The following is a 24,001-nucleotide window of genomic DNA, read 5'->3' on the forward strand; positions in this document are numbered from 1 at the left end:
TTTACGCATCCGCAGATGGTCGGCACCTCACGCAACTCCTTTGCGACTCTCCATAGGAAATGAATGACTTCCGGCTTATCGGCCGTCGTTTGTCGTGTGCAGTGGAAAGGCGGCTATAGGATATCGGGTATCAGATTTACGCAATCCATATTCACAACGCTTGAGCAAGATTCCCTCGCTCGAAAGCTTGTCAGACCCCTCGCGCCTAGTTAGGGTTGCTAAACCACGATTGGCCTGAGGAAGTTTTCGGGCATGGCTTAGCAAAGGGTCAATTGGTATGCTGTTCAGAATGTTGGTAGGCTATTTAGAATTGATTTTTCAGCAAAATCCTCTATGTGCACAAAACTTATGTCGGATTTCAGGTTTTACCCAGTTAAAGGGGTTAACGCATTGATGGTATCGACGACGTCGACGCAAAAAATACGTCGATGCAAAATATGCGCTTCGATTCGTCAGACCCAAAAGGCGGCGCCGTAGAATAGTAGCAACGCGAGTGGCTTCAGTCCACGCCGGTTTCACACAGCAAGGGTGAGCAGTGCCTGCGGCCGCGCGGCCCGTGGTTTTTTCACCGCCCATGTTAACAACCATGCACCCTGCCGCATGAGCAGCGCGAGCTCGCGGCTCTGTAGCAACAGTTCTGCCGCATTCAGACAGCCAGCGATGTTATCGCTGCTCATCGCCTGCCGCTGGTGGTTGATGTCGCTTGTGGGCGTTCCCACTTCTGGTTGCGTAGTAGTGTGACGTTACCCCATGTTGTAAACAACAAATCGTGCTCCACTTACTTCACTCCCATTGGTAGTCGCTCGTGAAACTCGCTGCTAATTTGCATAAAGTTAAACTTTTCTCAACTTTTGTTGCGCGACTCCGTCGCTAATCGCGCCTACATTCTGTCGCCAACGGTCACGTTTGCTCGTGTCGCCGGAAGTCGCCCAGTTTCCATTGAAATGAATGAGATCGCGTCGATCTGCTACTGCTTGTCGTTGGCTGTCTGACCCTACAGTCACATTAGCTACAAAAGTGAACGACACCGAGCGACACACACTCGCTTGATGGGCGTTCCTTGGCTAGTTTCCAAAAGCGGTATCAAAAGTCACTTTAGAGGTATTGTTAAGTTACAAGAACGGTGTTTTTGGATTTAAAAGTATTTATTTCTCGATAAAAGTAACAAAATATATGAGATAAAATGCCAAACTTATCAGATATATACATAAATACCCATTTTCCGCCATCTTGAATTATTTTCTCAGACTCGACCACAGACCTACGTCACGCTGCTCCTTCACTTCGATTGGCAGTCGCTTTGTCGCATCGCTCAGCATTTGCATAAAATAGCCTGCTTGTCTATTTTGGCTCCGCCTTGCTCGCGCAGCGGCGAGCTCGTCGTTTGTCGCTGGCAAACGGCCACTTCCATTGAAAATTAATGGTAGCCTGTCGCTCTGTCTCTGTCGCTTGTAGCTAATGTGACTGGGGGGTGAATGGGGTGTTCTTCGTGGGTTCTGCTGCGCTGCTCACGCTCAATTTAAGTGAAAGTGCTTTGTTTTTAGTTTAAATGTTCGTGGATTTGCGCGAAAAAGTGTCATTTTACCATAAAATCATGAATGTGATGCCAAGTGTGTTTTTAACAGTCATCATGAGTTTGAGCAATTTAACAGAAAGCAATGAAATATGTCACTGTTGCCAGAAGACTGCGCTTTCATTCACTCTCTGTCCAGCAGTAAATGAGTCCTAATCTATCTTAACAAACTTAAGAGAAAGAGATTTAATAATATATGTGCTTCTTAAGTCTATAATTGTGTTTATAAGTGTCATTAAGAACAGCAAGAAAAACAATGTGGATTAAACACATCAAGTTATAAAAATTACACAGACCATCAAAAGGCACATTGAAGAGGTTTTGCTCGTAAATGCATGTAAAATAAAGTAATCTGAATTATATGGTTACTTAACTGCACAATATGCACTGCAAATGCTTTATTGAATGCTACCTCTGACTAAGAATGCATTATTTTGCACTTGTATAGTCTTTTTTTATTTTGAAATTTTAAGAGCAATAAACATATATTAAAATGTTTACATTCAAATATGTAAATCAACATGTATAAATTGCTATTAGTTAATTCATGGGGAGATAATCGAGAATCGAATTGAATCAAAGTCAAATCGGACTGACAAAATGAATCGTTAGATTAATCAATGCATCGAAAAAATAATCGCTAGATTAATCGTTAAAAAAAATAATCGTTTATCCCAGCCCTAGTTAAAACCAAGGAGTTACACAGTTTAAACCAAATATATTAGGCATATTAGGATATTGACATTAAGCCAGAACGGACAGTGAAGAGTGACTAGATAGAGAAAGGGTGGGATTGAAAAATGACTGTGGATCACATTTAAACTAGGGTCAGATGTGAGTAGTTTGCGGATTTAATAGAGGAACTATATTGTATGGCGAACAGCACTTTTGGGAGTACTTCAACTCGCCTGAAAAATCCGCTCCCCTTCCCCCTCTCATAATGGGAGAGGGAGGGTGTTACTGCGCCGAGTCGAAGTACTCCCAAAAGTGCTGTTCCGCCATACAATATAGTTCCTCTTTTAAATCCGCTTAGAAAAGCGCTACGTTTTATTTTGTACCACCAAACTTGGTCGTATAACTACTCGTCTTAAATAGGAAAAACGTTGATGTGTTTGGTCACTTCGAACTTTATCTCTGAGTGGTACCATTGAATGCATGGGGCTAAGCTAAATGCTATCGAAGTGTCGCAGCGCGCTCCAGCGCTTACGTGCACGCACACAGATGATAGAGGGATGTATCAACTCTTCTTAGTTAAGGTAATAACATATTTTAATATTGAAAATGAGTAGACTATTCCTTTAAGGCCCTGTCCCAAATGGCACAATCCGGACTTGTGGTCCCCCTCAGAGTCCACACTTTGATGACATCATGTAGTGCAGACTTTAGGGACCCTTGATACGAGTCCACGTGGGTGCACCGGAGTCGTATTTTGGGACCGACTCGAGCGTCACACCGAAAAAAGGTAGAGAAGTTGCCCGTCATTGTGAACTCTTCCCTTCCTTCGTCTGATTGGTCTGATTGCTCTTTCGCAAGGATTTCTGGGTTGGTAAAGTGCGCAAAGCCTGCTGCAGTGCAGGCTTCACTGAATACCGCATCAAGGGGGCAAAGGAGGCGCTGATGAGCACACTTCAAAGCGTAAAAATGACAGATGGGACACCCTACGGACTCGTAGACTAAGCAAACACGCGCAATTTAAGGCCACGAGACCGAAAGTCCACATAAAGTGCACCATTCGGGACAGGGCCATAGAAAAGGTGTAGTTGATGCTCAAATGCATTCTCTGGAATCCTTTCAAGCGGAGGTTTCCGCCTTCCGATTGGTTGCCGCCGAACCGCGTCCTAGCTCATTACCATAAAGTTGAGCTGATTTCAACCAGAGCCATATAGATATAGAGAGTTATGTCAACTCCGTTGACTCCAATGGAACGTTTTTTTTTTTACAGCAATGGCGGACCACGGAGTCTCTCCAGAGTTCCCGGAAGTCACAGTCAGCTCCATAGAGTTGCATTAGAAAAATTTGAATGTGTTGAACTTAATACAAGTTTTAAGACTTAAAGGCGCTCTAAGCGAATAATGTGCGACGTCACTTCCTGTTGATGTTTGAACTGTTTTCAAACAGACAGAGCGTAGCTAACTCCTCCCCCTCCCTTCCGTGCTTTCATGAACGCGCCCAACCCCCACCCCCAAATCCTTCTTGTCGTTTATTGGCTGGAATACTTTGTTTTGTTTTGTGCTGCTAGGTTTGGCCATTTGTTGATATTGCCGTTTGTGAAGCCTGGGCTGTCTACAGAGATCGCGTTTTTTTACAGTTTGATCAGCGGACAGGCAGCAAGCAGATAGTGAGGAGATGTTTCCGGTATGTAACAAAAAATGTTTTATGGTCTAAAACGCTTCAATTCGCTTAGAGCACCTTTAATACGCTTGACAAATAAGATTGTATGTTAGCAATACATGTGAATTGAATGACTTTACGCATCAGTGTGTTTGTAGTGCATTATTTATCATTTAATTAGTACATTTAAGGGGTGTTAGTAGAAAACGGGTCAGGCTAGGACAAGCTGTGGATAACTTTAGCAACACACAACAAACCACGAACAGCCTTTTATTGGTAAATTTCGTTTTCTTAATGCAGAGTCATCCATTATTGTAAATATTGTGTAATTAGAGAGGCTATTAAATAAAGTGATGCTGGTATAAAGTGCATATTTATGCATCAAACGTATGGGTGGAGTGTTTTTGACACTGTGGTTTTGCTGGTTAATAAATTAAATAAAATAAGTTAATTTATTAATAACTTGTCAAATGTATACTTATATAGTTAAGAGATTAGTAATCATTTAAAGTGATGATGATGTTATTTCCCATCAGATGTTTATATTAACAACAAAAAGAAAACTACACTAAGCCAGAAATATTATTATAATTTATAATAAATTAAACAAAGTGCTTTGTAAGTCTTTTTTTATGTTGTGCTTTGTATATTAATAAATTAAACCAGTATGAGTTACATACACAGCACATTCACTTTGTATATTATTAACAGGCATAAACTTACATCAGTACACAGTGTGATGCATTTTAAAGCTTTAAAGTTACTAAAGGCAGCGTAAAACATGTTAACAAGGGACATACCAGCAGATGACCATACAAATCTTCCTATATTGGTGAATTTAATTTGTCAAAAAACATTGTTTATATAACTACATAACAATACTACCTTCACATTTTGATGTGATATATAAATATTGTAAAAAAAATACGTTTCTTGACTATAAATTAAGAAAAATCACAGCTCTTTGCTTCTAACTCAATGTATTCCAATGGCTCACTATGGGCTTCTAGGAACTAACTGAAGTCTCCGTGAATCACGTGACGGGCGCGCTTCTGGACTTCCGGTGGCACAACTCTGTTTTTCTATGGCTCTGATTTCAACTCTCCTCGATCCTCACACCGTACATGACACGCCTCTCATTGAAAATGTCTGACTTCCGGCCACTTTGATGCTCTCGCCGGTGGCGCTGTGAACACACAGTTTAGAGGGTTTAACGGGGAAAGTCAAATTTGTTACATACCAATGAAGTGACATAAGGCATTTTAAAATTAAAGTGAAATTACTGAAACTAAACATAAGAGCCTGATAAAAATGCTCATTTACAGTAAAAAAAAACATTTAAAAAAATCTGTTTTCTTTTTTCCCAGGGGATGGAGATAAAAGATGATGATTTGGTTACTCCTGAGATAATCGTTCAGGAGGGACAAACTGTATACAGGTATGATGTGGAAAGACTGGCGATAGAAGCTAAGAGTGTGTATGAGTTTCCATTCATATCTCTTTCTTTGAAATCCAACAGGATATCATGCAGGAATGCAGGTTGGTTCCACTGTAAGTTTACACGGCTTGGATTCAACATGAAAGGAGAAGGGGAGTTACTGTACAGTACTGTTCTTCCAGAAAGTGGCACTCCAATTCCCGCTAACTGTTACCCAGCAGGTCCTCTGTATGACATCAAATGTGTTCAGGGTGAACTTTGCCAACTCGGACTTCCTCACTGCGAGATCTCAATTGGTGAGTAGGTGATCAGAGGATTATCAGACTAGACTTGCATACCTATTCCCAATTAGCTGAGCATGACAATGTCACAGGTGTGATACCAACCCAAAGTTTCAAAATATGTACCCTTTTGTCACCCAAATGTTTGCATATCTGTACCTAATATGTACTATTAGGTACAGATATGCAAACATTTGGGTACTAATATGCAGTGGCGGCCGGTGACTTCTTTTTCAAGGGTGCACGATGCGAAGCTCGTCACAACATGCATGTAGCCCGTCATGTGTGGTTCGTCATTTCAAAATATGTGTTCAACGCGTCAAGTTAACTTTTGTGCATCATGTGTCTTGTTAAAATAAGTGCCTGCTGCACACGCGTCTAAAGGGTTTATGATAAAAGAGACACTCGCGTTTGTCACATACTATCAGAATTTTACTGTTAAGTTAGGGTTTGTGCACACCAAAACTTTTAAACGTGGCTGAGAACGCCGAATGCCAGCTGTTTTTCAGCTGAGTGCCACTTTTCTTCAGCTAAGCGCTTTGGTAGGTCTGATACGTCAGCTGTGAGATGGTTGGTTACTGTGATACTTGTCCCGCCCTTGATTGGACGGCCGTGTGAGAACTGACATTGATAAGCGGAGCTTTTCATCCAAAGTTGAACATTTTGTTGGGGGCAGGTTTTCAGCACGGGAGAAAATTGCTAGCTGCTTTCTTATTTGAAAAACGCCAAGCTTCCATTGGAAACAATTGAAAACATGCGCCGGCCGCGGGCGTAAAAGCTTTGGTGTGCACGCCCCCTTAGTGTCTTGCGAGTATTTTGTGATCATGAGCATCTCTTTTATCATAAAAGATTTTGGCGCATGTGCAGCAGGCACTTATTTTGACGTGATGCACATGGTTCACATGACGCAACAAACACATATTTTGAAAACACAAGCAACACACATGACACTCCAAACACATATTTTGAAATTTGGGCCCCTCAGAAGAGCAGTCACCAGCCGCCACTGCTAATATGTACCTTTGAGATATGTTACAACTGTACTTTTTGAAAGTGTAGAGCCTAGCCCTTATGCAACAAAAATATATTACTCAATATATTACATGACAATATATTTCATGTGTCTCCATATATTGTGAAATTTACATAGTAATATATATCATGATATATTATATAAGAATATATTATATATATGTAAGTGATATATTGCAATATATTAAACAATACTGCAATTATTGCCGTGTTCATATATTGAGTAAATACATCTCATTATACTATTTAATATATCCCATGATATATTGGATAATATATTGATAATATATTGATACATATATTCTAAATGTATGTAATATATTGAAGTATATATTGGCAATATATTGAGTAATATGTTGATACACAAATTCTAAATGTATGTAATATATTGCAGTATATATTTGCAATATATGGAGTAATATGTTGATACATATATTCTTTATGCATGTAATATATTGCAGTATATATTGGCAATATATGGAGTAATATGTTGATACATATATTCTAAATGTATGTAATATATTTCAGTATATATTGGCAATATATGTAGTAATATATTGATACATATATTCTAAATGTATGTAATATATTGAAGTATTTATTGGCAATATATGTAGTAATATGTTGATACATATTTTCAAAATTTTAGTAATATATTGCAGTATATATTGGCAATATATGTAGTAATATGTTGATACATATATTCTAAATGCATGTAATATATTGATACACATATTCTAAATGTATGTAATATATTTCAGTATATATTGGCAATATATGGAGTAATATGTTGATACATATATTCTAAATGTATGTAATATATTTCAGTATATATTGGCAATATATGTAGTAATATATTGATACATATATTCTAAATGTATGTAATATATTGAAGTATTTATTGGCAATATATGTAGTAATATGTTGATACATATTTTCAAAATTTTAGTAATATATTGCAGTATATATTGGCAATATATGTAGTAATATGTTGATACATATATTCTAAATGCATGTAATATATTGATACACATATTCTAAATGTATGTAATATATTTCAGTATATATTGGCAATATATGGAGTAATATGTTGATACATATATTCTAAATGTATGTAATATATAGAAGTATCTATTGGGAATATATGGAGTGATATGTTGATAAATATATTCTAAATTTATGTAATATATTGCACTATATATTGGCAATATATGGAGTAATATGTTTATACATATATTCTTTATGTTTGCAATATATTGCAGTATATTGTAAAATACATGAGTAATATGTTGATACATATATTCTATATATATGTAATTTATTGCAGTATATTGATAAATATAAATAATTGCCGCTTTTAATATATTGCACGTGAATATAATATATGTGTTTATATATCTCAAAATATATGCAATATTATATTTATAAATATCCGCCATATAGTATTCCGATTGACATGCAAAAATGTATTAACAATATATGTACAGATATAGTGGCACATGCACATGTATGTTTACTATATGGTAGAATATATTTTAAATAACATGTACAATTATATAGAAATATATACATAAAAAAATATGTACACACATTTATACCACATATTAACACAGACTAATGGATAATCTATCAAAAGCCACCTTTATTTTCTTTTAATCAGGCACACATACTAAAAACAATTTGAGGTAGAGAGCTAAACAGACCTATTACAACCACACGAGGTTTTGCACATGGTCAGACAATGTGATTTGCTTTACATTACATAAATGTCTTGCATTACATTAACATAAATTACATTTTAAAAGAGTGACATAAAACAGACAATATACAAAATATAAATTAAAGCTTTTTAAATTACCAATATCTATTTATTTCAAACTTCAGCAGTGCCGTTATACAGTTAAAAATACAATATAAACAAAATGCACAGACAATAATAGATAAATAAATAATAAACAAACTTTCAAGGAGCTTTGGCAACATGGAAAAATAAATTGCCAAAAGAACGGAGGGTTACGCAGGTAACCCAGGTTCTGTGAATGAAGGTCAACACGCCACAGTATGGGTCATCCTCTTTGAGAGGGTGAGCTGTTAGGAGACAGAATAGCAAATTAACCACTCCCCGCTACGTGTGTGCAATCAGCCTCAGTCTACATATACAGGTGCACGCACGCCGGCACTTTCTCTTTTTGCCATCAAGCATCATGCCACTCCCCGAGTGACCACGCAGTGTGGGGTGTTGACCTTCATTCACAGAACCTGGGTTACCTGCGTAACCCTCCGTTCTATTTCATATCGGTCAACACGCAACAGTATGGGTCAACAGTGTACCAAATAAAGTCACGAGGGGGAAGTAGCGGGGAACCCTTCAGTAGAAAAATGACAAAAGACAGATATTCACTTCACACAGGTCTTTATTGAAAACCAGATCAAACAAATCACCAGGTGTCGAACACCTTGTAGAAACTGAAAGTAAAAAGGCCACAGACAAAATCACAGTTGGCTCCGAGTCTGTAGGACAGAGGCAGCTACAGCAGAGGCCACATTGAGGCAATAAAACCGTGCAAATGTCAGTGATGACCTCCAGCCAGCTGCAGTACAGATGTCTTCCAAGGAAGCCCCCTTAAACAAGGCCCAAGAGGCCGCCATCCTCCGGGTGGAGTGAGCCACAACCCCTGTAGGTAGGGCCAGCCCCTTCTTACTATAGGCCAATTCAATAGTCTTTACCACCCAGCGAGCCAGGCGCTGTTTAGAGACTGCCTGACCTCGGTTTGAACCCCAGTAACACAAAAACAGCTGATCTGTTTGTCTGACCGCCGCAGTGCGATCGACATAGGCCCGCAGTGCCCGGACAGGGCAAACAAGGTGCAACCTAGCAGTATCAGGAGAGTCATGGGGAGAAGGGTGAAAGGGATCCAGAATCAAAGGCCTTGAAACAAAAGATCGCGGGAGAACCTTGGGCAAAAAAGCCGGGTTTGGCAATAGGGAGACGAGAGAACCGCTTTCCCCAAGCCGCAGACATGCAGGATGGACTGACAAGGCATGCAGTTCACTGACCCGTCTAGCTGATGTGATGGCTAGGAGGAACACTGTCTTAAGTGTAAGAAACTCCAAATCCACCTCAGACATTGGTTCAAAGGGAGCCTGTGACAACGCTTCCAATACTACCTGTAGATCCCAGGAAGGGACCATACAGGAACGCGATGGACATAGCCTCCGTGCTCCTCTGAGGAACTGGCTAACAAGAGGCTGTGAGCCCACTGACAACCCATTCAAAGCATCATGGCCATTTGATATGGCTGCCACATATCCCCTTAAGGTAGATTCCTTCAGACCATCTTCTAAAATTGACTGAAGAAAAGACAAGATAACTGGCACGCCACACAAGACTGGGTCCACACCACTGGGATGACACCAGCGAACAAACCTCTCCCACCTACCAGCATAGAGGGCCCTGGTGGAGGGTGCCCTTGCTGCCTGCAAGGTGGTTAAGACATTCTTGTCCAGACTGCCTGGCTGACTCTGTGTAATGGCCAAACATGCAGTCTGAGTAGGCCTGGGTTCGGGTGGCAGAGCTGTCCGCGACCCTGTGTTAACATATCCTGCCTGAGGGGAAGACACCACTGAGATCCCGCAAGCAGAGCCATCAGATCTGGCATCCATGATCGATTTGGCCAGTCTGGCGCCACAAGCAGCACCCTGGCTTGCAACCTCCTTATCTTGGCCAGCACTGCTGGGAGTAACGGAAACGGAGGGAAGGCATAGAGAAGGACTCGAGGCCACTTGTTCGCTAGGGCATCTATCCCCAACGTCCCTTTGGGACCTGTCATGGAGTACCAGAGAGGGCAGTGCGTCATTTCCTGAGACGCAAACAGGTCTACTGACGCCTGTCCATACCTCGCCCAGATCTCCTGCACAATGTCTGGGTGCAGCCGCCATTCTCCTGGCCTCGGCCCCCCCTGAACAGAAGGTCTGCTGCCACATTGTCCACTCCTGGCAGATAGATTGCCCGCAAAGACAGGTTGTGCGCATGAGCCCACCGAAGGAGTTTGTAAGCCCTCCAATGGAGGGACACAGAACGTATCCCCCCCTGGTGGTTGATGTACGACACCACCGTTGAACTGTCTGTCCGAACTAGGACATCCCCTGTCTGCAGACTTGGTCGGAAATGCACCAAGGCTCGACGCACAGCCTCGAGCTCCAGCAGATTTACATGAGCCCCCTGCCACATGGGTTCCCACAGACCTTGGACTGGGCAGCCCCGCCACATGGCTCCCCAGCCCAGACTGGAGGCGTCCGTAGTCACGGTTTCTCTTGAACTCCGCTGGCCCAGAGGTACACCCTCCTGCAGGTTTAGGGCAGCCAGCCACCAGTGTATACCTGGAACACAACCTGCATTCAGCTGCAGAACAAGTTGCCCGTCCTTGTAGGGGCTCACCTTGTTCTTCGAGAATCCATTTTTGTAGCGGCCTCTTATTAACCAAGCTTAGTGGCACAACCTGAGCTGCTGCTGCCATTAGGCCAAGCAGCCTCCGACCAACTTCACAGATATTTGCTTTTCCCTTAGAAGTTGGGACAAGCTCTTCCTCAACACAAGCTGCCTCCGAGGAGACAGCCAGGCTCTCATTGTGGTGGAATTTAGGACCAGACCCAGGTACTCTACTGTGGTGCAGGGAACCAGCACACTCTTCTCCCTGTTCAACGCCAAGCCCAGCTTGAGGAGGTGTGCTAACACCACCCCTGTGTCGATCTCTGCCTGCTCCCTGGTTGGGGCACAAATCAACCAGTCGTCCAGATAGTTCAGGACGCGAAGTCCCTGGCGCCGGAGCGGGATGAGAGCCGCATTCATGCATTTGGTGAAGGTGCGAGGCGCCAGAGACAGACCAAAAGGGAGAACATTGTACTGGTATTCTGCCCCTTGAAAGAAAAACCAGAGGTGCTTTCTGTGATGTCTGTGGATTGGGATGTGGAAGTAAGAATCCCGTAGGTCCACTGTTGTGAACCAATCTCCGTGTTGAACAAAAGTGAGGACTGTAGACAGACGCAGCATCCTGAAGGGGAGGAGCTGTAAGTGTCGATTGAACCTCCTCAGATTGAGAATGGGGCGCAAGCCCCCATCCTTCTTTGGAATGAGGAAATAAGTGGAGTAATACCCCTGCCTTATCTTGTCTGAAGGCAGAAGTGTTACCGCTCCTTTTTACAAGAGAACAGAAACTTCCTTTGACAGGGAATCGTGCTCGGCATTGCCCTTCAAGACAGTAGGGACAACCTTGTGAAAACATGGGGGTCTGGTTTTGAACTGCAGCCTGTACCCCGACTTCAGGGTGCTGAGCACCCAAGGGCAAGGAGTACACTGGCGCCAATGAGCAAGGTGTTGGGGTGTGAAATGTGATGTCGGAGGCTGGCAACCGTCAGCGACGCGATGCCCGTCCAGGTGGCCGACCGCTTGCAGGCCGGCCACCCCTTTGTTGGCAAAAGGGACGATAGGCAGCGTGGCTTGGGCCTGCTGTGTCAGTCTGAGCTGGTGCACGGCGTGGACCATTCCAGGCCTGAGGAGCCGAACGAAACCAGGGGCTCGCTGACCCAGAGCGCCGTGCTCTGCCTGCCATATGTACTGAGCGAGTCAGCTCCCTCGCTCTCCTTGACTGTTCCAGAGCCCCTTCTGAAGGTGGCCCAAATACCTCACCTGGCACCACCGGAGCCGCAACCACTGCCATGCAGTCCTGGTCTGTTATATTGGCCTGAGAGAGCCAGACCTGACGTCGTGCCTGGACCATCGAAGCCATGGACTGACCCAAAGCCTGAGCATGAGCACTGGTTCCTTGAAGCAGTATGTCCATAACTCGCAGCATCTCTGTAATCTCACCCCCTGGGGCAGAGGATGCCATATCTTGCAGCAGCCCCTCCAAACACACGAGCAGAAGGGAGTTGGTGCATGACAGCCTGCCAGCCAATGCTGAGGCCTGATAAGCCTTCCGCAGTTGGGAATCAACAGCCCTGCAGCGCTTGTTTGGATGAACTGCATCCCTGCCAGCCTTAGCTGTTGCTCCTGCCAGCATCGCAAAGGTAGGCCCCACCACAGGAGCCGCAGCCAGCCCCCATGTTTCAGCCCCAGCCAAGGAAGCCAGCTGTGTTCTGGGCAGTGGGCTTGAGCTCGGGGCTTTCCAGGAAGAGTGCAGCTCCGTCATAAAATCAGGCAGGATTGGAAGCCCTTCAGACTTGCGTCGACGCGGACCTCAGTCAAAGACAGAAGCCCCCGTAGCGGGGGTCAGAGGCGGCAACTTAGCACGATCTGCAGCTCTCACAATCACAGCTCTGTCTGACGGATCTAAAGGAGCTGGCTCAGAGTTCTGTGAGGTAACCTCACTGACCTCAGACTCAGAGCGATCACCAGGGTCATCAGAGACCTCACGGTCTGGAGTAAGGCTGTCATGGGAAACTAAGACACCTGAGGCTGCCAATGACAGCTCATCAGGGCTGAGATGCCGGCGCCTAGCCACCGGCTCGCTCCAACCTGCTGGCCCCCGAGCTCGCTCTCGGTCCTCCAGGAGGCCATGCAATGCACCTTGTACTTCCTCCAATTGACGCCGCAAACTCTGCACATCTCGTTCCACATGTTTGCGTTTGTGGGTGCGCTTTAACCCAGCAGCCTTCTGCATAGGGACTTCACCTTCGGCTTGCATCCCCTGGCCACTGGGGGGAATGCTCTCTTCCTCCGACATGTCACCAGCTCAGAGCTTGTGCGTGTGTTTAGGAGGGTTTCACTTAGGTAGCTTTTGTCCTTACAGACAAAGAGGCTCCCAAAAGCCTATAACTACTCAATAAGTATGTATAAAATCAAAAAACAATCTATCAATAAAGATATTTATCCAGGTAGCTTTTGTCCTCACAGACAAAGAGGCTCCTAAAGGCATATAACTACCAAATATGTATCAAAACAAAACAACTATCAATAAAAATATATATATTTTTCAGGTAGATTTTGTCCTCACAGACAAAGAGGCTCAGAGAGGCATATAAATACCAAATAAGTATGTATAGAAACAAAAAACAATATATCAATAAAGATATCTATTCAGGTAACTTTATCCAACTCAAACACGAAAAATCAAAAACTTGCTCCAAGAAGGTTACGAACCCATGACTTACTGAACTCAAGCCAAACGCACTACTGTCGCGCCACCAGATGCCACGTGTAAAACGAGTGACACACTGGCTAAAATCCGCTATACTGCGGCGGTTATATAATCTATAATCAGTAATCGTAACAAAAACACGTTTTTAAGCAGCGACTTACTCCCTCTCGAGAGCAGAGGCCCTACTTTAGCAATAATCTAGATGAAAAACCTTCACGTCTTGCTTCAGCTACCGCAGGGGTGCCCAACCCTGTTCCTGGAGGGCTACCTTCCAGCACATTTTAGCTCCAACCCGAATCAAACACAGCTGAAGCAGCTAATCAACGTGTTCAGGGTTGCTTGATAATTACAGACAGGTGTGTTGGAGCTGGGTTGGAACTGAAGTCTGCAGGACGGTAGCCCTCCAGGAGCAGGGTTGGGCACGTCTTCAGGAGGCAAAAAGAGAAAGTGCCGGCTTGCGTGCACCTGTATATGTAGACTGAGGCTGATTGCACGCACGTAGCGGGGAGTGGTTAATTTGCTATTCTGTCTCCTAACAGCTCACCCTCTCAAAGAGGATGACCCATACTGTGGCGTGTTGACCGCAGAGGTGTCAAGTAACGAAGTACAAATACTTCGTTACCTTACTTAAGTAGATATTTTGGGTATCTATACTTTACTGGAGTAATTATTTTTCAGACCACTTTTTACTTCTACTCCTTACATTTTCACGCAATTATCTGTACTTTCTACTCCTTACATTTTAAAAATCGCCCCGTTACTTCTATTAATTTCGGCTTGTTTTCTTTTTTTTACATTCCGGCTTGTCATCGTTAAAAAAAGCTATCTTGATAAATTGCATCATCCAGATGAATACGATTGTGGTTGGATGAGAAGTATAAACATACACCATTCCGACTCCCTATTGGTTTGTACGCAATCCCCGTCCCCCAGATGACTGCAGATGATCAAAAGTTTGCTCGATAACGCTGCAAAGATAAACATAAAAGAACCGCGAGAGCGATTAGAAAGCATGCGGAGCAGTTTGCTCTCGCGATGCTTTGATATCATCCGCCATCCGTTTGTACAGTAACAGAACGCGGCATTCTGTCTTCAAATGGAAAAGTACGAAATAAAACTTGCGCATCACTTTCAGGTCAGTTCACATTCACAAGCCTGTGTAAATATATAGCTGTCTGCTGACACCAACTTCTCTGTGTGATTTAAATAGTGTAACAATACCAATTTATATCATATAACTTCAGTTGTTCAACTTAAATGACATTGTGCTGCGTTGCGTTTTTAAGCATGGCAAAGATATCTATGCTAAAGACATTGTTGTTTTGTATATGCTAATAACTGCCCTAAATTTTATTTGCATTAACAAAACCTAGTTAGCTGAATGCTTGAGTGTTAAATCAATCAAACACATAACCATACATACCAACTTTTGCTTTTGTTAATAGACATCAGCTGTTTCCTTAAACCTGACTTTTAATTTACTTACAAGAAAGACATTTAGTAATTCTCCAAAATTGCTTGGATTTATACTGACTAAAGTAAAGTATACTAAAGTCCATTAGCTACACATTTGTAGTTTGTGTTGCTGTCAAAATACAATTATAAATGAGAACAATAGCATATTTCTATTCTCACACATACTAGTTGTGTGTGATTTTGTTGTTTTTTAACTAAAGAGGGCACCACTGTAAAAGTTTTGCCAGCAGCGGCCCTGCTCTGAAAGTTTGACTTTTTGCACCATTACAATATTTTTAGGCAACTAGTCATCATATCTTCCTCTCTATGGAACACATGTTAATGCTCAGTAGTACACATATACGGTTCTTTAATGCAGTGGTTATCAAACCTTTTTTTTGCGGCCTCCCTTGTGTACAGCGGATTCCTTCGCTGCCCCCCCAAAGAAAATGTATGACATAAACATTCTAAAACTTAAAATTTGAATTAAACAAAACATATTAAATTATACAATGTATTGCTTTTGTTTAGTAGCCTTATTTTTTGAGGTTTAATTACACAGAATTTATAATAAAGTAATGTATTTCATACAATATTATAAAACTTGGGCCCCTGGCACCATCTCGCGACCCCCAGTTTGAGAACCAGTGCTTTAATGTATTTGTTTGCATTGTATTGAAATGCGTTCATTTTTAATGGGCATATACCGTATGTGGTTGAAACAGATAGCCTAGCGCAGGGGTAGGCAACATGGAGTGCCGATGTCCTGCAGTGTTGAGCTCCAGGTCTAATCAAGCAGACCTGAACAAACTAATAAAGGTTTATAAAGTCACCTGAAACTACAGGTAACCAAGGTTTTATAAGGGTTAGAGCTAATCTGCAGGACATCGACACTCCAGGACTGATGTTGCCTACCCCTGGCCCTTGTGCATCCCAAATTTTTTTACATGAACATTTTTAATATAACACTATAGTTATTATGGCCTTTAGAAACATTTTTTAGAGGAGATAGGGTAGTGCACAAAAGGCCCCTGTGGTGCGGCCTAGGCTTTTTTCTCTAATGACATTTTTTCCTTACATTACTTTTATACTTTAAGTAGTTTTGAAACAAGTACTTTTTCACTTTTACTTGAGTAAAAAGCTTGAGTTGATACTTCAACTTCTACAAAAGTCTTTTTAAACCCTAGTATCTATACATCTACTTGAGTAATGAATATAAATACTTTTGACACCACTGGTTGACCGATATGAAATAGAACAGGCCTTTATCCTGTTTAGGAGTCCATCTTGGCTCTTCACTGATTTAAATGTGCTTTTAAACCCATGCTTTTGCACTTCACCTGGTGTCTTAGCTCGCATATTCTACTGTTGATGGATTTTCTAACATCAGCTTTGCCCGTGGAAACTAGTTTAAAACAGCATCTGTGGAACAAACAACAATGATTACTCTCTCCCTTCTCACTCCTTCCCCTCTGGTTCACGAAAAATCTCTCCTGGAAGAGATGCAATCAAAACTGGAAAGCACCACCTCTGAAAACTATGTACCTTGTAAAGCTTGAAGTTTCCCTGGGTTGAGAGCATGCCAACGATCAGTCTCCTTCTCGAGTTTTACTGGTGGTTAGCAAACAACTTTTAGGTGCAGTACCACCACCTACTGATTAGGAGTGTGAGTTAGGACCATAGGTCAGGACCCATAGACATCATATAGGTAGACGCCCTATCGACCGCTACTGCCTACTGGCGCGGTGAGATATGGGGCCGCCATCTTAGATCGGTCACCCGCTCCACTCAGTGTAATCTGTATGACTGGTGGAATGAGCTATCAGCGCATTTAATTAATCATATCTCAGTGAATACCGAACAGATTTTCACGCGGGTTTTTTTGCTGCAAAGGTCATTCATGGAGCTATGATATAGGACACATGGTTCGGCGTATTTTAACCCCTTATGTGCCACAAATCCCGTTTGAGTGGGGGTGACAATGTGATTACATCTTTAAATGAATATTTCTCTGGGATTCTTTGGGCTAGAAACCTAATCTTGGTCTTGTTTTAAAGAAGACAATTTAGGGTTTTTCACAAATGAGTTGGAACATAAAAATATTAAATATAAATACTTTTATAGCCGTTTACCTTTATTTTAATATATCAAATTATGCAGTAACATATTAATTTATAAATAAAATTACATAAAAGTTAATGTTTCACACAATAAATAATGTTAACATGAAGCAATATGTCTCAAGTAGTTGTGATCCAAATCACAAAAAAATGATGTTTGGGTCACAATTTTAATGGTTTTACCAACAACTGCCACTAGATTTTGCCACATACTCTTGTACTCTTGTATACTCACAAACTAATAAATTACTGTCACCGCAATATTATTCATGCAAAAAGATTTTGAAATATTAAAACTACATTCTGAGAGCTTTCCGATGATATATAGCTTGCCATGATTTTTTAGGTTTAGAGTAGGGTTTTAGTGTTATATGCAAAAACAAATTTGGCCTACCTGTGGGCCCGTAACATTTTTAGAAACTGACTCTCACTGTGTCATAATTTTCCCCAAATGGTAATGAAATATAAAAATTATACTATTTGAGCTTTCCAACAATATATAGTTTGTCAACATTTAGGTTTAGAATCTTAGTGTTACCAACACTAATGTGGACAGCGCCACTTAATGTTCATAGTAGGAATGAATGAATATTCACTAAACAGTAATAAAATATTCTGATATAAGATATAAAGTGAGTCCAAAATCAAAATATGTGGTGTAGGACATAAGATATTTTATAAATCACACACTATAAATATGACAAAGATGCAGAAACAGATAGTTGCAATAAAATAAGACTTTTTAATATGGTGAAGAAACAATTTAAAATGATTTGTAAACCCCCCCACACACTCACACGCGCGCGCACGCACGCACGCGCACACACACTCACACACACACACACACACACACACACACACACACACACCCCTGAAAGAGGACTGTTTTCCAGAGCTTCTTTCCCGTGCTCCCTTTCTGTAGTTCAAGAGAGGTGAGTTTGGCAACATGGTGGAGCCTTATCTTTAAAAACACAGACACAACCAGTGACAACGAGTCAGACTGATAGTTGTCGATTCCAAACCGAGTCTCCTCAATGTCCTCCCTACGAAGGAAAACATCCTCTGTTCCTGTTGACATCTCAGCTTTTTAAAGCTCGGCGGATCACGCAGCTCACAGTACCTTATAATAATAAGAATAATAATAATACACATTTATATAGCGCTTTACACAATACTCACAACAGATAAACTCTTGTAATTATTACTTTACTTTACCCCACTCTCCTTGCAGGGTGAACAGCGGCTGGTGCAGTAAACATAGCCTAGCGAACGTTAGCTGGCTACAATTTCAGTACAGTAAAATCAATAAGCTGGCTCTTTCTCAATTTTCTGGTAATATTCTATTCACAAAATACAACCAATAGTACCGCGATGTTAAAAAGTACTTGTGAAAATAATCCTCCGGGCTCTATTTGCGATCGTCCGCCGATTAGAACAGGAAAATGCTCCACAGTGCTCTGACATCTTATCTGCTGCCATGCAACGAAACTAGGAGAACGACCGGTTTAAGATGGCCGCCGTATTTCTCAGTCCCCAGCGGCCAATAGGGCATCTAGTCTTCTATATGATATCTATGTCAGGACCTATAAGCCTCCTTGTTGCTAGTGTCTCTTACGTGTCCTGTCCTCTCCTCGCGCCTGAATCTCAGCTTCCTACTCAAGCATTATGCTCCATCGCCTTTGGCACGCATTCTGGTTGAAGCAGTCGGTGCTGAGTAGAGTACTGACAAACGTAGAAAATGAAAGGAAGGTCTCTGCTGTTTCAATAAAACTGTTATTTGTGTAATGCAGATTTTTGTCTTCAATGTTTTCTTTAGACTATATGCCATGCATATTCATGCATATAGTTGTTTATTTGGAAAGTATAAATTGTTAAATCATACATACATACATACATACATACATACATAGCACATGCATATATTCATGGGCATTGCTAGATATTAAGCTCTACTGGGGCACAGGCCCCCCATTTTTTGCTGACTTTTTTGAAAGCCTGCTGTGTGCAAGAAGTGTGCAACACTTCTATACAATGTCCTTTGCTTAACCCACTTTTCTACAGTTCAACAATTACTGCAACATTTACATATATAAGTATAATCTTCATTATACCTAACATTATTACACATTTCTTGAAACTATGCCTCATATTCTCAAAACAGTAAAGACAATTCCATAAAGTCTCACACAATTCTCCAAACATCATATTTTCAGGTCAAAATGAAGCTCTACACTCAAAACCATTCACTCTTACTGAAATACCAAACTTTTCCCTCAGACAACACACACACTACAACATAGTATTACACACTGGTGCAATCAATTCAAAACAATATATCCAAAACTGGTAAGTTGCTTGTGGTTCTCCCCCTCAAAAACCTTTTCACATGACCAAAAAAGACACAATCAATATATGCATTAGCACATTGTTATTCATTAATGTGCTATACACAGCACAACTGTAATTTTTTTTATTATTTCGCCTCAACATCCAGTCTTAGTTCTGGGTCAGGCCAGAGAATCTCATCCACATCACAGACTATATTGGTCCTAGCCAAACAGCGATGGTAAAATCCTCTTGCATGATCCAGTCCTGGCATTCATCTACTGATATGTCTATCTGTATGGAAGACAATTTGATGCATTTCTTTATTCCAGTAGCATAGTCCAGCAGTGTATGCACACTAAAGTTACTGTACAGAGCAGTCTTACTGTAAGTACATCTATCTGTTTTCTATCTGAAGACTCTGAAGATGGAGGCAACAGTGAAGCGACTCAAATTAGGCTTTACTCGCTGCTCAGCCTCCCTCATAGTCATACCATGGACAAGGACATGGTCAACTAGAGTGGCTTGAATTTCATCTACGACTGCTTGTCACCTTGCCCTTCATCTCCCTCCTCCTCTTTCACCACGTCCTCCTCCTCTTCCTCCTCTTTCACCATGTCCTCTTCCTCCTCCTTCACCATGTCCTCCTCCTTTCCCTTCTCCTCTCCCTCCTCCTATTCCTCTCCCTCCTCCTCCTCGACCTATTTCTTCATCAAGTCCCCTCCCTCCTCCTTAACCATGTCCTCTTCCTCCTCCTTCACCACGTCCTCCTTTCCCTACTCTTCTGCCTCCTTCTCTTCCTCCTCCTCGACCTATTTCTTCATCATGTCCTCTCCCTCCTCCTTCACCACGTCCTCCTTCTTTCCCTCCTCTTCTGCCTCCTCTTCTGCCTCCTCCTCTCCCTCCTCCTCCTCCTCAACCTATTTCTTCATCATGTCCTCTCCCTCCTCCTTCACCATGTCCTCTTTCTCCTCCTTCACCATGTCCTCCTTCTTTCCCTCCTCATCTTCCTCTCCCTCCTCCTCTCCCTCCTCCTCGACCTATTCCTTAATTTTTCTGTGCATCCATTGTTCCAAAGCTCAGTGAACATATTCAGGCCCTTTTATCTATCTATTGAAGGATCTGATTGATGTTCAATTTTGACTTTTAGTGTTTTCACCTTGGTAATTGTTTGATAGTTGAGCCTAAGCTGTGCTGACTTGAGTGAACAGTGTTGAATGCTAGTGCTTTCCATTTAAACCAGATGGTTTAAGCACTGAGAAATGTTAGGATTTGTGTGTAGAGTTTTGAAGCAACAGTTCACCAAAACTGACTCATTTGTTAACCGAGGTGAAAACGTAGTACACTTCCATAGTGTATTTAAAGTGCTTTATTTTCGCACACTAATTTTGTACTTAATATACTAAAAATTCATCTTTAGTACTTCTTAAGATGTTCTTAAGATCATCTAAGTGTACTTCACTGTGCAATTTTGAGACACCATATGAACTAAAATGTGCTAAAAATGTATTTAAAAAATGTATTTAGGTACCACTTGTAGTAAACTTGAACCCATCTTTGTATAAAAGTTGTGTTCAAGTTTAATACAAGTGTTAACTAAATAAATTTTTTAATACAGAGATAGTATGTTAAAAGTGCATTTTAGTTCATATTCATGATGCCTCAAAATGGCACAGTGAAGTACATTTAGATAATCTTAAGAACATCTTACATCTGTCTCAGCAACAATGCAATTCTACAGACTTGACGAGGTTTTCACAAAACATGTTCATCTTAAGAAGCCAATAATGATCGAGTCAAAATAAGATTAACATTATTATTTAGAAAACTTACTTTAGTCTGGTCATGTTTTCATAAGCTAACTCACTTGCGTGGCGTCACCTTTTGAATGCGGTTGTGTGCAGATGAACGCAAAGACGTGCGTGGACATACGTGTGTGCACGAGTCAATGCGACTGCTTCGTCGCTTTTACAAGCGTAAATTCGGTAACTACATTGCATATAGATCCGTTTTTGCCGCGATTATTTTTGTATAGGAATACACTAGTTAACTGCTCAAATTTAAACTTGAGATTTACACCGGGACACAAAAGATTTACACTGGGGCATGTGCCCCAGTAAAAGCGATCTAGTGACGCCCCTGCATATATTGCAGTATATAAAATCATATAAAGACAAACTATTACATGGAAAAACATAGTGCCCTTTTTGGTCTTGGTTACAATATATTTTGTATCAATATATACATGTATGGTCTATTCATATACTGCAATATAATGGAAAATATAAATATTAAATCCTATATATGGGAATATACTGCCTAATATATTACATTATATTTTCTATGCATATATTACAATATATTGGGAAATATAAATATTAAATCCCATATATGGAAATATATTGCCTAATATATTACATGATATTTTCCAATATACTGCAGTATATTTTTGTTGCATAAGGGAGGGTTGCCAACTTTGTTACGATGAAATACGGGACAAAAGGTGGCCTGCCACAGCACTGTGGGTCTGGTTTTGTGTGAATATAAAATGGTTAGTCACTGGTTAGCACAGCGTAGCAGTCAATAAATGGGACAGGGAGGTCCCGTACTGGACAAATTAATTAGGCTCCATAATACGGGACGCTTTGGCTAATACAGGGCAGTTGGCAACCCTAGCTGGGGTTAATATTTTCACCATATTTTCTGACAGTGTACTCTAAACCAGTGGTTCTTAACGTTATTCCTGGAGGCCCACTGCTCTGCACATTTTGTATGTCTCTTTTATCTGACAGACTCAGTTCAGTTCATTGAGATCTCTTCTAATGAGCTGATGATTTGAATCAGGTGTATTAAATAAGGGAGACATACAAAATGTGCAGGGCAGTGGGCCTCCAGGAATAACGTTAAGAACCACTGCTCTAAACGCACCGGATGTTGCTTTGAATTAAAGAGAAATGCTTAACATTAGAGAATATATGTTTACAGACAGATACCACTGCAAATCCCTAAAATGATTTTTGTCTCCACAGAGGATGCAATCCATTCAATGTCAGTTATTCATTATTCCGGTGACACTGTTGAGGTTCTCAAACCCCAGAACATCACAAGCACACATGTGACTGTAAACATCACTGGTACGTCAAAATTCTGGATGGTCAAAGCAATAAACTGGTTTAAGGAAAAGATCAGAGGACACGTGATGCTATTCTACCTTCAACCAACACACAAGCTGCATGTGTTTCTACAACCTCACATTGTGGATCCTAAAAAAGTAAGTTTGTCTTGAGTTAATGCAGTTTAAACTATAGTATTTTATCTGATTTTTATACACTCTTTTATGGTTGCTTTCAGGTGGCTGCTTGTAATGCAAACTATGAATTAATCCAAACGACCTGTGAATGTGACCTTAAATTTAACTGTACATACAGCATGACCTGTGATTCTCTAGAGGAACATGGGCCATCAGTAACTTCAATAAAGATACAACCACAGGTCGGTACATTTAGGAATAAGCACAAAACATACAGAAAAAGATTTTGCATGCAGTAATATGCATGACAAATAGATGTGGGATGATTTCAGAACAATAAATTATTTTTGTATATAGTTTATTTTTCATTACATTAAAGAAAAGAGTACAAATGGATCTTCTTTATTTTTAAGAATTCAAAATTCTGCTGCACTTTTAAAGAGAGAGCTCATTACTTTCCAACATTTGAAATATTTCTGCCAAATGATGTGAAGAAAGTGAAGTTATTCCTAAAAAAGGAAAAACCAGATCCTGAAAACGTCAAAGTTGTGTGGAATTGTGAAATTCCCCTAGAAGGTAAGCATTGCTTTATTGAAATTACGAAAAGATTTGAATGTTGCATATAACATAATATTATACAGACACTGAATTTTAAACTTGAATTTGGCAAAGGTAATGTAATAAGGCATTGCTCAACATAAAACCAGATAGCTTGGGGGCTTACAGGGAAGTAAAGTGACCATTGAATGCAGTGCACATGTATACAGGATTTCACAAATGCTGTTTTTCTTGCACTGTTGACTAAAAACATTTTGCTTTTCTCAACTTGCAGTGACTTTTACTCTAGTAAAGTAAGTTTAATATTTTAAGGAAATTAACCAACTTTTTCTTTTACAGAATATGTAACAAACAAATCGAGCTCCTCAACAGATGAGCAATGTAAGCATGTACATTTAGTTTCCCTTTGAGTCCGACCTAAAGATTCATTTTAGATTTGTTTAAAGGGGACATTTCACGAGACTTTTTTTAAGATGTAAAATAAATCTTTGGTGTCCCCAAA

The 24,001-nt window shown here is 40.9% G+C and overlaps 1 protein-coding gene and 1 long non-coding RNA gene across 4 annotated transcripts in view; one reads left to right on the plus strand and one right to left on the minus strand.

Moving 5' to 3' along the window:
* LOC135774232 (uncharacterized) overlaps positions 1–24,001 on the plus strand; it is a 74,133-nt gene that overhangs the window by 46,200 nt on the left and 3,932 nt on the right. For all 3 annotated transcript variants that reach the window (XM_065284189.2, XM_065284190.2, XM_065284191.2), the window contains 6 exons: positions 5,272–5,342; positions 5,424–5,638; positions 22,721–22,962; positions 23,043–23,183; positions 23,355–23,517; positions 23,839–23,880. In XM_065284189.2, coding sequence (XP_065140261.1) covers positions 5,272–5,342; positions 5,424–5,638; positions 22,721–22,962; positions 23,043–23,183; positions 23,355–23,517; positions 23,839–23,880 — 874 coding nt within the window. The remainder of the gene's footprint in view (positions 1–5,271; positions 5,343–5,423; positions 5,639–22,720; positions 22,963–23,042; positions 23,184–23,354; positions 23,518–23,838; positions 23,881–24,001) is intronic.
* Positions 18,021–18,940, minus strand: LOC135774532 (uncharacterized). The gene is made up of 2 exons (XR_010543725.1): positions 18,582–18,940; positions 18,021–18,486 (listed from the first exon to the last, which is right to left on the minus strand). It is a non-coding gene; the product is annotated as an uncharacterized lncRNA (long non-coding RNA).

The sequence above is a fragment of the Paramisgurnus dabryanus genome, chromosome 5 (assembly GCF_030506205.2).
Source record: "Paramisgurnus dabryanus chromosome 5, PD_genome_1.1, whole genome shotgun sequence".
In the NCBI taxonomy this organism is placed as follows: Eukaryota; Metazoa; Chordata; class Actinopteri; order Cypriniformes; family Cobitidae; genus Paramisgurnus; species Paramisgurnus dabryanus.